Source organism: Vombatus ursinus, unplaced genomic scaffold (genome assembly GCF_900497805.2).
Source record: "Vombatus ursinus unplaced genomic scaffold, bare-nosed wombat genome assembly UNPS02014773.1, whole genome shotgun sequence".
Classification (NCBI taxonomy): Eukaryota; Metazoa; Chordata; class Mammalia; order Diprotodontia; family Vombatidae; genus Vombatus; species Vombatus ursinus.
The window spans coordinates 149,565-164,156 of NW_020954551.1; the positions used below are offsets into that span (position 1 = coordinate 149,565).

The 14,592-nt window shown below is 46.7% G+C and overlaps 1 protein-coding gene across 4 annotated transcripts in view; it reads right to left on the bottom strand.

Annotated features, from left to right (window-relative positions):
* NT5C3A (5'-nucleotidase, cytosolic IIIA) overlaps positions 1–14,592 on the bottom strand; it is an 80,790-nt gene that overhangs the window by 12,448 nt on the left and 53,750 nt on the right. For all 4 annotated transcript variants that reach the window (XM_027863838.1, XM_027863837.1, XM_027863840.1 and 1 more), the window contains 4 exons: positions 3,517–3,615; positions 2,505–2,574; positions 1,813–1,859; positions 776–861 (listed from right to left, as the gene is read on the bottom strand). In XM_027863838.1, coding sequence (XP_027719639.1) covers positions 776–861; positions 1,813–1,859; positions 2,505–2,574; positions 3,517–3,615 — 302 coding nt within the window. The remainder of the gene's footprint in view (positions 1–775; positions 862–1,812; positions 1,860–2,504; positions 2,575–3,516; positions 3,616–14,592) is intronic.

The window sequence follows — 14,592 nt, forward strand, 5'->3', positions numbered from 1 at the left end:
GAATAATAGCACCTACCTCCCAGGGTTGTTACAAATATTATTTGTAAAGTTCTTTATATTCCATTAAAGCACTGTATATATGCTGGCTATTATAACACATGATAAGAATAACAACCACTATTGCTATTACTGGATATATTTATAGGGAGAGTCTTGTATAATGCAATGACTACTGTTTAAGGTTAGTGAGCAGTAAAAAAAAAAAGACCAGGTAGGTTTGTTTTGCTGCCAAAAGGCTAGTGCCTTCTTGGTGAGATGAACTCCAATTTCTCCAGTATCTATGTCTTGTTTAAACATAGTTGTTTGGATGTTATCTCCCCAATAGACTGTGAGCTCCTTCAGGGCAGGTGCTAATTGCCTCTTTTTGAATCCCCAGCATTCAGCACAGTGCCTGGCACATAGTAGGGGCTTAATTGACTTGACAAAGTATTAATCCTGCCCTATCTGCGTGTGACACTATGACATGTTGGAAATGAGGCACAGTGAATGGGGCTGAACCTGGGATTTCACTGGTGAAGGGGAACTCCCACCCATTCACTACCACCTCAGGTAGGTGGTACCTTCTCTGCACTTAGACATTAAGCACAAAAAGTTCTAGACTAAGAGTCTTTGCCCCTCTGGGAACTTAGCCTTTATTATTATTATTATTATTATTATTATTATTTTAAATAGGTGGAAAGGTTCTTGATTGTGGCTGGAATTTCTTTTCCTCCTGACCTTTGGCTCGTCCCCATGCCCCGATCTGTACCCGTTCACCCCCAACATGTCCACTCACCATTCTACCATGTAAGGGTATTTCTCTTCTATGGTAAGGACTGGATCGATTTCAATGGCATAGTATTTTTCCCTGAGTTGTAATAACTGGAAATGAATCAATAAATGAATTGTGAAAGGGGACCCTAGAGTTTTATCTGTCTTGTTATTAATCTGTACCAAAGAAAACAACACATATGAGGCAATCATACAGCGGTACTTTAAAACATGTAAGGAAAATCAGATTATCCTATAAGCAACAGAGTAAAGCACCACTTCCCAGCAAACCCACCAAATGAAGCCATCGGCCAGTTAATAAGTGCCTCCTATGTGCCAGGCACTGTGCTAAGTGGGGATCTGAGCTGATCAATATTTCACGCGCGCTCTACTCCAAAGCGAGCTTTCTTCCTTCACGTTAAGATTTTTACTTCCGTAGCTCATTTTTAAATCGTGTTCTATAATGAAAAGACTTAGGATTTCATTTGAGAATACTCAGCTTGGCTCAGATTGAGGTTTTAGGACTAGTTTTACACTCACATGCAAATACTGAGAGTAAAGGAGAGACCTGAGCAGTTTTCTGGATCCTTTAAGGAAAGGGTTCTTACCTGGGTGGGGGGCGTCAATCAACTTGTTCTTTTTTAAAAAAATAATGACTTTATTTCAATACAAGTAGTTTTCTTTGTATTTCTCTGTATGGTATTTTATGCCTTTAAAAGCTGGTTTCCGGGAAGGGACCAGTGGACTTCACCAGCTGCCAAAAGGGACCCAGGACACTGGCTCACAGGAATACCCCCAAAAGGGGGAGAGCCCCAATGCCACCCAGACCCCAATGGTTTTGTTGTACTTTGCAGGATATTTAGGCACCGGCATACAGGTGCGCTTTTCCATTTTTATCAGATTTTGCCCTCATCATGAATAAGTTCCTGGTAATAGATTTGTTATAGTAAAGTATGCTAAGACCAAAAAACTGGCTAAATGTATAAGAAATACAAATTACAGAAAAGCATCTACACAAAGGAAAAATAATTTGGTCTGACAGTTGTTACGGTTACCACTTACCTTCTTTCGACATTCGTCTGTAACCAGTTTACAGTTGTCAATGACATCTAAAAAGAGAAAACCAAATGATTTTCCAGTGAATCACTAATTCTCCTGGCTTGGGGTCAGATGATATCTTTGACAAAGCTGAAATGCTCAAAGAAATCTTCCGCTTTGGTCCCATACCCAGTTGGGCACCATTACAAAAGAAGTTTTCATGCATCATTTCAGCGATGTACATTGGTAACGGATTATTTCCATTACTGAGCTCAATGGCCTTCAGCAGTCTTACGACCCATCCCTATTACTCCCATAGCATCCTTCCTATTCCCCACCCTGCCACTGCCCCCAACACTTTCAGTGAAAAAGGATCAATGAACATTGTATTTTAAACTCTGGATTTCAGCCAATGTGCTTGTGTGTTTACTTTCTGGAAAATGCAGAGGCAAAGGTCATCTATACATGCTTATTTTTGGCCTAATTGTACAATAAATGACCACTAACATAATGAAGGAATAGCAATTATCTCTTGTGATTATCAAAATACCCCAAAAGAAAGGGGGAAAAAAAATCACATTTACACACCACACACACACACACACACACACACACACACACACACACACACACCATGGTTTACTAATTATACTGGAATAAATTTTTACCTAGCCTGAGCGTCTAAAGTTCTTTAAACATATGTACCCCAAACTTACTATGACATGTTGGGCATCTTTTTCCATTGTAGGAAAATCTGCTTAATGTCATATCAAAGTCTGTAATTATCTGTAAGAGAAGAGGAATAAGAAAAAGCATTACCTACAATAAAAATCTTGGACATAAAACACGCTAGTTCCTCCTCTGTCCTGCATCTTCCTTTGCTCTCTCCCCCACCCCCTAGACATTTCTAAAGCCCCTTCCCCGTGGAACAGAGAAGCTGTCCATCCGTATCTTCATGGAGGGCTCAGAAATGCGCTAATCTTGGCCTAAAGAGAATATAAGTGGGGCCGTGAGGGGGGACAGGACACAGAACGTTATTTGGGGTCCAGGGGGCTAGCCCCTCATCTTCTCACCAAGAATAGAACTCAAAGTGGGCACCCTGTCACTAAACTGACCCCCTCAAAGTACTCAGTCTGGTAATGAAAACTCATCTGAAGTGGGTTTTTTGTGGTGAGATTTTTGCCTTTGGAAAATAAGAATATATTTATATTAGTGGGAAAAGGCCGAACCGTGACACTGATGGCTACAGGTTTAATGATACTTCAGACATCTGGTCAAAATCACTTGGTCATAAATTTGAAGAAAAGTGAGCATGTCCACATGGGTCAGGACTGCGTCTGTCCTCCACCTGTTCCTATTACAAGGGACTGTCTTTGTTATGAAAACCACCAAACTGTGTTTTCATTCCAAGATGGAAAAAGTGACTCGAAAACCTTTGGACATATCTTTTTATGAGCCCAGGAAAGGAAGAGCTTAGTGACTGTCTTGGCAAATAGTTAACTTTACACCTTTGAGAGCAAAGATAAACTGAATTAATTTCACATCTATTAATTTTTTACTTTTGTTTCCCACTGAGGGATACCAATGATCTTTGGACCAACTGTAGAGCTGTTTTTGGGATTCTCAGGGTGAGGAGCTGGTTGTTTAAATCTGTTTCTTACTCAACACTCATGTCACCAGGGCGACTGAACTCGATGGTCAAAATGATCACGGCCCCCCATGCCTCACCTGGAGTTTGGCGGCCCCTCCTTTGATCAGGCCGCAGAGGATCTCTTCCACTTTGGCTGGGTTCCTGATGTGAACGGTGCTTTTCTGTAATTCCGGCATCTGCATTGATAGCAAAGCAGGTGATTAATGAACATGACTGTGTCCTCCCTGGAGCCTGGTTCCTTTAATATGGCGCAAAAGCTTGTGCTTGTCAGAGACAGAGCTGAGGGCTCATCTGCTCACTTCCTTTCTCAGTCAGTAACACGAGTGGCCATTCACCCAGGAAAAACCAAGTGGATGAAGAATGACTATTGGCCCATTTATGACATGCAGTCGGATGACCTAGAGAGCATGTCCACCAGCATGGATGTCTTTCTCTGTGCGTGTGTATATGTTGGATACACATATATATGTCTATTTTGGGGGTTCTGTCACACTCTCTGTCTCAGGGAGGTAGCTATAGAGCCAATCAGCCAGTCACTCAGTCTTACTATGTGCCAGGTACTGCGCTGGGCCCTGAAAATACGCAGGAGATACAGGCATATGTGTTCTTCACGGCTAACTCTTGAGTAAGGTGGACTCTTTGTGGTCCTATTTTGGGTCTGAGTCATGCCCTACCTATCTCTGTGGGACCTGTGAGGTCACATTTTCAAATTGAGGTTGTGCTTTCCCTCACCTTGCTGACTACCCAGACGTGATTCCTTTGTGTGAGGATGCAGGTTTTATCTCAGACTTGTTCCTGGAATTCTGACCCTGGGGAGCCCCCGGCCCTCTGCTCTCGCCGGTAACCGGCTTGACCAATCTATGCGGGCAGTTTTCTGCGGCGGCTCCCAGAAAATCTGTTTTTACCAGCTGTGGGCAAGTTTACTCTACTTTGACCCTCTTGGTGAGGACACAAGAGTCCACGATTTCGTATCCTAGACTGTGGCCCATAAATTCTGTGTGGAGACACCATCTTCCCAACCTGCTGGTCCCTTCCTGGAACCTGCCGTCTCGATGCCTCTGCCTCAGAGGGACATAAGACAGGACCACATCCCCTTGCCCCTCTAGGCTGGATTTTCTTAACCAGCTTTCCAGGTGCAGCCGTACCTTCCTGGTTCTTTCGGCTATATCGTTTCCCCACGTGAATCCTGAGAAGTGGGCAGGCTGTCAGGTTTGCTAAGTCTCAGGAGACTCCCTCTTACTTTACAGATCTGTCTGTTCCCAGGAATGAGCACGCTTCCCCCTCCTAGCTGCCTGTCTCTCCTCAGCAGGGAACCTCCACCCACCCCTGCTGCTTCACCTTGACTAGTCTTGGATGCTCCGGGAGAGATGTTTTCTTCTCATTATTTCCTGAAGCAGAGAATCAGCTTCCTCGTCTCCTGCCCTGGCTCCAAAGGTTCAGTTCAATCACTTCTGTCCTAGGCCTGTCTAAGGGCATCCCACCCCCCGACACAGGCTGACACTTTGCTCTGCCTCTCCAATATTTTGTCTTCTTTTTTCCCTTTGAAGCAGTCCTTGTACTCTTTCAATCAGGAGTGATAATAAGGGAGTCAAGGCAGACCCAACTTGCAACCCCGGTGACCTCCCAGGAATCTGTGCCTAGAACAGGCCTGGAAAAGAAATGGGCGGATCGTGTCGCCCCTTCTGCCGCTCGGCGACGTTCCTCCTTCCTTCCAGAGCTCGGGCTCTTTGCCCGTTTCGTGCCTCAGGCCCCCTGAGCAGACGAGTGGCCCCTGCCTGGGAACCCCTGCTCAGAACGAGGCAGAGGATGACAAAGAAGGCCAATCATCCTTTTTTTTAAAAAAGAGCTCCCGGACCCCTGCCCTAGAGTAATAATAAAGTGCCAACTCCCATTTCTCCAGATCATCCCCTAAGGCTTAGACGTCTAGTCTGACAAACTTTGGGAACAGCCTGTATGGTGCTTGAAAGTCAGCAGGATGCTGGACAGAAATCATTCTATGTCTGCTTTTTAATGCCCTGCACCTGTAAGTAGCCAGGTGGACAAGAGTATCGGGCTTGGAGTCAGTAAGACCTGAGTTTGAATCCGGCTCTGACACTTACTAGCTGTAGGACACTGGGCAAGTCACTGAATCCCTCTTGGGCTTGATTTCTTTGTAGATAAATTGGGGACAACAATGCATTCCCCCCCACTCCAGGTTTGTTGTGAGAATCAAGAGATAAAACATGCAAAGTAGTGAGATGGTACAGTGGATAGGGACTCACAGAATCTAAAATCAGGAAGACCAGAGTTCAAATCCACAAGCTGGACCTCTCTAGGCCTTAGTTTTCTGATTTGTAAAATGAGGAATAATAAAAATAATAATCATACCTATCTCCTAGGGTCATTGTGAGGAGCAAATGAGATAATATTGGTAGAGCATTTTGCAAACCTCTCTAAATGGTAGCTAATATTACTACAACTAGATCTCCATTTTATAGATACGCTTGGAGAATCAGTGACTTTCCCAGGGTCGCAGAGCCAATGAGTGTCAGAGGGGTGACAAGTCCAGCCCTCTGCCTCCACCCCACTGCCTGACACCCGCAGGTCTCTCCTGTTGCTCCGTCACCTGCTGCTACGTACAGAAGGGAGTGGATGGACGTTTGGGGATGAGAGGAGAATTTACAGAGGTCTGTAAGAGTCGTGTTAGGAGGAATAAGAGACACGTTACTGAACTCTATTCAAAGCTTATGAAAGCCGTTACTGAATCCTGCTCCCCGGGCAAGACTCTGTTAAGCAGGGCTCTGAACGCCCCTCGAATTGCTGAGAGATAGAAGTGGGAAAAGCAAAAGAAAGAGAAATCCATCCTGTCTTTCAGGAGCAGCAGGGAAGGTGCCACTCTCTTGACTGCTACAAGAAAAGAGTCACGCTCGCCCTCTGCTGAGAGCATGCTGGGCCTGGGAGCCCTGGCTGCCTTTAGAGGGGAGTGCCGATGGCCCCCTGACCCCCAGTGCTGGGGGCTGGCCCGCCGAGGCTGCGGCGGCTGCCTCACACAGCTTCCCGGGCCTCAGCTGGATGCAGGCTGATTAGAACCACCGCAGGGCCACGTGGGAACTGGAGAGATGGAGGAGGCAGGAGGGGGGCTGGCTTCGGCCCCCTCTGCTTTCATTCCCTTCTGCTGTTAGCAGCCAACGGCCTTTTGGGGAGCAGTCCTTGCATCCAGTTCATTTTCAAGCAATGAGACCAGTTTCTCTCTTCCTGCAGCCAAGCTTGGCAGGTGCTTTAATAACAGGCAGGTGCCTTGGGCAATGTCTATCTGGTGGTATAGATAGCGGCAGAAACAGGAGGGATGGGTTTCGGTTACAGTCTAATCAAGGAAGTCTCATATTCTGTCTCATCTACGCGGAATCAATTCTGGGGCAGGCTTCTTGACATTTGAAAGCTGAGACTCAGGCTGCAGACATGGAAGAAAAATGAATGCTCGCCTCAGATCCTCTGAGGGTGCTGCCTTCTGCTCGCCTGGCAGGTTAAGCTAATCGGTTTATTTATCATTGCTGTTATAAATCAGGGTGCAGAGAGCACGGACCAGGCCTGGGGGGCACTGAAGCACGGGCGTATGACTTCCAAACTCTTATAATCCTGCATTAACCCACGTAAGGCAGCAAAGAAATGGGCCAGCCAGATGTCACTAGGAGAGACACCCTTGTTAAGGGTGAGGTGAACAGGGCTAGAGAAAAGACAGAAACACTATTTTCCCCCTTTCATGGAGGGTGGTAGTAAAGGGAAAAAGCCCTGGTCTTGGATTCATACCCCAGCTCTATCACTTAGAACCTGGGTTATGCTGGGCTCTAATTTATGGGTTATAATTTCCTGGAGACTCAGTTTCCTCATCTGTAAAGTGAGAGGCTTAGATGAGATAGCCTTTCAGCTCTCTTCTAGTTCTAACTCTGGATCCTACGATAAGGAGGCCATTCTTTTGGAAGCAGCGAGCTGCTGCATTGGGCAGAGTGGAGTCAGGAAGACTGAGGCTGCAATACAGCCTCACACGCTGCTGGAGGTGTTACCCTTGGCCAATCACGTAACCTCTGCCTCAGACTCCTCATCTCCAAGATGGGGATAATGAAAGCACCTATCTCCCAGGCTAAAATGAGATTACATATGTAAAGTGCTTTGCAAGCTTTAAAACTATTACAGAAATGCTAACTGTTATTATTCGTTTATTATTATAACACTTTTGGAGGATGCAGGACGCGGGTTATCAGACATTGAACTGTACATTATTCTACTATCCCTCTCTGATTGCACAAAGTGTCATCTCCCAAGCCTTTGGAGCAGAGCAAGGATTCTGGGACGCACTTACGGGGGCAAGATTATGGGCTCGAGGTTGGAACAGGGCCATGCCCAGAGGCGTAATCCCAAGATAGGAGCCGGGCTGTGCCAAAGGGCACTGGCACTCTCCCAAAGCACACACAGGGTGTGTCCACACTTCCAGGGTTCACTCCCTAAATTTCTTCTTTTTGATTATTTCCTCTCCCCATTCTCACACACCAATACATGTGCTCACCGAGCCGGGCCAAACAGCACAAGGAAGAATGTCATTCTCCAAATATGCCCGGCCCTTCAAGGGAGACCTCCACAAAGTTTTCCATTTCATACGTGAGAAAAAGCACTTAAAGTTTTCCATCACTTTTGGAATAAATGAATAAATGTGATATACTTGGAGTCACAGAATCTGAGTTCGAATCTCATCTTCATTGCTTGGTCCCTGTGGGGCCTCAGGTGAGTCCCTTCACCTCTAGGGGACTGGCCCAGTTCAGGGGTGGGGAACCTGCAGCCTTGAGGCCACACGTGGCCCTCTAGGTGCTCAAGTGCGGCCCTTGGACCGAAAACAAACTTCACAGAACAAATCCCCTTAGTAAAAGGATCTGTTCTGTAAAACTTGGACTCCATCAAAAGGCCACACCCAAAGACCCAAAGGCCACATGTGGCCTTTAGGCCACATGTTCCCCACCCCTGGCCTAGGCAGCCTCTGAGACTGTCCCTTCCGGCTCCATTCTCAGAGCCCTATAACTGCATGGAGGCCACTTACTGGCCAATGCACCTTGGGCAGGGCCTACTGGCTACTGGCCGTAGAGTTACTGGGACCAACACTACTGATAACAAAGAAAAAAGCCCCACACATTTTTACACTCACTCATACACACAGGTACATTGATCAGTCCATATTAATATGGACTAAATGACTAATATCAACAATATAAAAATGTTGTAGAGAAATCAACATCAGTTATTTTTCCACAATTATAATTCTACAATTGGACAACATTAATGTCACTTTGAAGATTTCTGAGTATTTCAATCAGCTATAAAATGGAACAACAGCACCAGCCTCACAGGATTATCGTATCAAATGAGATAAATGATGCAAAGGGCTTTGCAAACCTTAAAAAGCTACATAAACTATTATTATTTTTCTGCCCAGTGTCTGTGTTGAGTCAGTTAACAGTGACCCACCGTGATGTTTCTGCCTAAAGCTGCTCCTCATTCCTTCTGGGAAAAAAGACCCCAAAGTCATCCAGCACCTTGAACGCTCAAAGACAATGCCCATGGCATGTGAATATATATGTGGATTGACATCCACATTTATAATATAAATATACATACCTACACACACACACACACACACACACACACACACACACACACACACACAGGCTCCAGGGTTCCGATTAACATGGACATTCTTTTTTCATCACAAATCCTATTTCCCAAAGCCCGGTTCCCAGTCTTGCCTTACAATCTCCTTCAAGATTCAACGTGTGCTGATGCGACTCAGACAATCTTGCCGAGTTCTTTGGTTAATTTCTCTACGTCTTTCCCTTCTGTGCCAGAGGTGGGCATGTACCCTACTGTACTTTTCATGGTGGTGCCATGGCCTTACCCTCATGATGAGCTCTCCAAAAGGGTCTATTTGCCCACAAGGAGCTTATATTCTGTTGAGGGAGATAACATGTACGTAAGCAAACAATGATCAATCTTTTTTTTTTTGGTGGGGGGAGGAGGAGGCACTAGCAGCTGGGGTGAGATGACAGGTGACATTTAATGTTTTTTAATTTTAAAGTTAATTTATTTTTAGCTTTCAACATTCACTTCCATAAGCTTTTGAGGTTTAAATTTTCTCTGCCCCCCTCCCCTCTCCCCTCCCCAAGACAGCGTGCAATCTGATAGAGGCTCTGCATATACATTCCTATTAAACATATTTTCACATTAGCCATGTTGTAAAGAAGAATTAGAACAAATGGGAGGAACCATGAGAAAGAAGAAGCAAAACAAAACGAAAAAGAGAGAGCAAACAATTATCTATGATCTGCATTCAGACTCTACAGTTCTTTCTCCAGATGTGGATAGCATTTTCCATCGTGAGTCTTTTAGAGTGTGACATTTAATTTTGAAGGAAATGAGGGATCTTAAGAGGCTTCAATGTCTTCTACAAAGCAGTCTGTCTGGACCATAGATCGTATGAAGAGGAGTCACGTAGGAGAAATGGAAAAAGAGTCTGAAATCAAGTTGTCAGGGACTTTAAATGCCCTAAAGAAGGACTGCTGCTTGATGCTGCAGGTAACAGGGAGCCCCTGGAGTTTACTGAACGGAGGGATGCTATGGTCCAACCTCTGCTTTAGGAAGATCCCCTTGACAGGTAAGTAGAAGACTGGAGAGGGCACGTAATTGAGGTAGGGACGCCATTAAGGAGACCTTTGACATATTCCAGACAAGAGATGACAACTGTCCAAATTAGTGTGGAGAAGAGGACAAATTCAAGAGGTGTTAAGTAGGACTGATGGTCTATGTGGGATGAGGGACCTGGGGGACTAGAAGGAAAGCCGGGCCCTTAGGAAGAGGAGGGCTTTGGACACGTGGAGTTAGGGATGCCCTGGGGGTAACTGGTTCTTAATGTCCAAAGGGAAGCTGGTACACAGAAAAGAAACAAAAGCTGAGAATATGGATCGAAGAGTTGTGTGGAGAGACGGTGATGAGCCTCATGGGTGCACGACATCATTCAGGAGTGTAGGGAGAGAAGACGGTTCAGGCCCAAGTGTGGGAGGATAGCCCAAGACAGGTGTGGGCTCAGATGGGGGGAAAGAGAGGGCTGAGCCAGGAAAACCCAGAGAAGAGAGGATATCCAGGGGGAGAGGAAGGCCAGTAGCATGTGACATTACAGAGAGGTCAAGAAGGATGAAAACGGGGGCGCAGAGCTGGAAGGGATGCTATGGAGTCCACCCCTGCCATTTTATAAATGAGGAAACTGAGGCTGGAAGAGCTTAAATAACTTACCCAGGATCACACTGCTGGGATCTGAGGCAAGATTGGAAGCCAGGACTTCCTGACTCCAGCCCCAATACTATATCCACTACGAGTTTGAGAAAAGGGCATTAGATTAGGCTATCAAGGAGAGACTACAAAATATTGTATTTTTATCATTTAAATTTATAGGATGTTCTCATCTCTGTGAGCTCTCTAACGAAAACAATCCTTCTGTAGGATTTTAAAGGATAAAATCCCACAAAAGAATGATTGGGATAATTCTCCAACAAAGACCGAACTAGGCACAAGGTAAAAGTGAATCATGGATTTCCTGTAAACATTTCAGCTAGAGCCATCTGGGAAAATTCCCATTCCCTCGTTCCAGGAAACAAGATGTGTCTCAGCTAATTTCACTAAATGTATTGGTACAAAGCAGAAGCCACGTGTCCAGCATCTGGCCAAAGCCACACGAACAAGCTCAAGTAAATTCCCCTGAAGAAAGACATGCAGGCCATCTGTAAATGCACCAACACACTAGTGGACAGAGAGATAACCACCTGTAAAGTAAACCATCCTTACACGGTTATTCCAGTCATTTTACATAGATCTCTTACTCAGATCTCTCCTCAGAGCTATCAAAAGTTGGTTTTTAATCTCAACTCAATTTTCCCCCCTGTTGCCTACCATGCATAATTGGGCTGTCTCTTCATGACTATGATTCAGTTCCTTTGTCAATTGATATATGCTTAGCGAACGAGAATATTTAATGCCATCTTAAGAAAAACATAATTGGGAAAACCAATCTGCCAAAAATTATATACAGCCATGCATTAAAAAACAGATTTCTTTTTTTTTTTTAATCATTTCTGGCTAAATGAGCAGGGTATGCATGGAAATTTCCAAGTGCTTTTATCTGGAGAATCTTGCCCTCCTTTTTCAGTTGCCAATGGTCTTGAAGGAGAAGGAGAAATGTCTTCTCATCCCTACTTAAAGATTTTTACTTTTTCACATAATCTAATGAACCCTACAGACAGAACTTCAGGATCCTCTCTTGAGGATGTCACTGACAATGATTTCTTACACCAGACAGTCCTTATTTAAAGGGACCCTGCCGGGATTTCCCACTTCCCTCTCCCTCCAGGCACAGTAGGGAGGGCCGATGACTAATTGGAAGAGATGGGAGCACAGGGGACCTGGGCACAGAGGGAAGGTTCTCAAAGTTCTGTCTTGATTTGGGATGAGACCAAAGGACTGAGGGGCCTTAGAGACTTGTCCTTGCCTCGTCAAAGACACTGAGTGGGCGGGTGTCTCACTGCACGGCTGGGAAGATTCGTGGGCCATAGGAGGGAGCTGGGAGGGGAGGTCACTGGGTGAGGCCAGGACTTGGGGTGGGCTGGGGGCTCCTCTCAAAGGTGCCTTGTGTGCAGGGCCATAAGCAGTTTGGCTTTCCCGTAGCCCCTTTCTGTGGCTGATGGCTCCCACTGAAGTGTCTTAAGTTCTGTCTTCTTTCTACTAATAAAACTTTATTTTCCCCCTCCAATTAAATATTGTGATCCACCTGTTTGCAAGCCTTAGGCTATGGGTGGGGGTGGGGGTGAGGGTGAGGGTGTGCCTTCATTTCTCTAGACTTCCTGGGCAGGACCCATGAGCCCAGGGAACCGAAAGGCTACCCTTTGGGGGCTGGTCCAGGATTATCACTGAGGTATACGGTGAGAGGCAGTATGGGCATAGGGGGAAGTACGCTACATTTGAAGTCAAGACGATGAGGGTTCACTGACTGCCTGGGTAACCTTGGACAAATCAGTACCTCTCTCTGGCCTCAGTTTCCTTATTTGTAAAATGAGGCAATTGGATTGGAGGACCTCCAATGTCGGCCCCAGCTCTCTATCTGAGATCTGCCATCACTGCCCTGTCGTGCTCTGGGGCCCAAGGGGGAGTGCCATGGAGGTGGCCGGGTCTGTGGCTGGCAGGGAAGTGTGATGAGAAGGCCTGTGCCACCTTAGGCAGGTTACCGCTCCTCCCTGGGTCTCAGGGAGAAAGTGAGTCAATGAGAGCAGATGGTATCTTAGGTTCTTCCAGATCCAGGGGCATTGATACCACAAGAAGAGCCCGCAGACTGGAATCTGGGGGCATCAGAGGCCCCGCGATGTCAGGATAGATGCCCGTGACAATGAAGTTGGCCTGGAGAGTTTTCTGAGGTCTCACTGCCCCCAAACTCTGGTACCTAGAGAAGGGGGCAGAAGGAAGGTGGGGTCCTAAATTCCCTGACACACCTAGTTCTGGAAGAGCTGGCATTTTTCTAGCTAGGAAGGGAGAACTGTAACTCCTATGGCAAAATTACTGCAGTGGGGAAACCGCCCTTTTCTGCCCCAACACGTTTGTGCCCCCAAAGTATGGGCACAGACCTCCTGCTCCCGGCCCCCCGGCCAGGCCTGTGACTTAGCAGAACAGCGCTCCCTCCCTGGCCACTGTGCTCCTGGAGGCCTGCCTTCCCCAAAGACTATAAGCTCCCGGGGGCAGGGCCCTCTTGACTTTTGTACTGTCTCCCTACTTTGTTCATTCACTTGTAGATCCTCAGACAGGGTCTGAGACACAGACAGACAGACAGAACTGTCTCCCGGGGGATTCCCCATGGGAATTCCCACTATTCCCATTGCGCTCAGAGCAGAGCAGGGCACAGGGGGACAGCCTCCTGGAGTGGGCCGGTGGCACTCCCAGCAGGGGCCTCCCCCAAGGACTGATTTCTTTGTACTTTTGGAGGTTTGGGCAAGAACCTCAGCTCCCCATGGACTTAGTGCTTTGTGGGCTCAGGCTTCAGAGACCCAGAGACTTGGGGCCCAGACACCACCAGGCTGAGAAGAGGCGGAAAGGCCTAGGCCTGGCGACAGCTTCAGCACATTTCCAAACAACTGCAAGAAACAAAACCACGCCGCCCGCTGTCAGGGGCCTCGAGACAGGGCAGAGAATCCCTGTGCACAATTCCACCCTGGAAAAACCGCATCTCTCAGTGCCCTCTCCTCTCTCTTCACACAACTGACCCCCAGCTCAGACCCTGCCTCAGGACTCTCCCACTGCCACTCAGCTTCCACGAGGCCACTCAAGGGTGACCAGGTCACTCTCCTACTCAGGAAACTCTGTGGCTGCCTAGTACTGATTAGGATGAAATACAGACAGCCTCATTATACCTTCTCCCCCTTCCAGCCCTCCATTCATTCATTATTTCCCTTCTTGTCTTCCTTGGTTCATGTATTCATTATCCCCCCCCCTTCTTTCCCTCCTTGAGTGATTCATTCATTCCTCCCTTTCCAGCCTTCATTCATTATTCTTCTTCCTGCCCTCCATGGTTCATTCATCCCCCCCCCACACTCCATGTTTCATTCAATCCTTCCTCCCCTTCTTTTCTGCCTTGATTCATTCTTTCATTACCCCCCTTCCTGCCCTCTGTGGTTCATTCCTTCCTTCCTCCCCTTCTTTTCTGCCTTGATTCATTCTTTCATTACCCCCCTTCCTGCCCTCCGTGGTTCATTCCTTCCTTCCTCCCCTTCTTTTCTGCCTTGGTTCATTCATTCCCCTCCCCTCTTTCCCTCCTTGGTTCATTCATTCATTCTTCCTCTTCCATCCCTCCATGGCTCATTCATTATTCCTCCTCCTGCCCTCCACGGTTCATTCATTTATTCCCCCCTTCCTGCCCTCCATGGTTCATTCATTCATTACTCCCATTTCCTGCCCTCTTTGGTTCATTCATTCTGGCCCTCTGCGGTTCAACAATACGACCTTGTTTCTCATACATGGCACACCAGGAGCTGTTCCTCCTGCGTTCCGTCCTGACCTTTCTTCCTTCCAAGCTCAGCTCAAGCACCCCCCTGAGTGGCCAT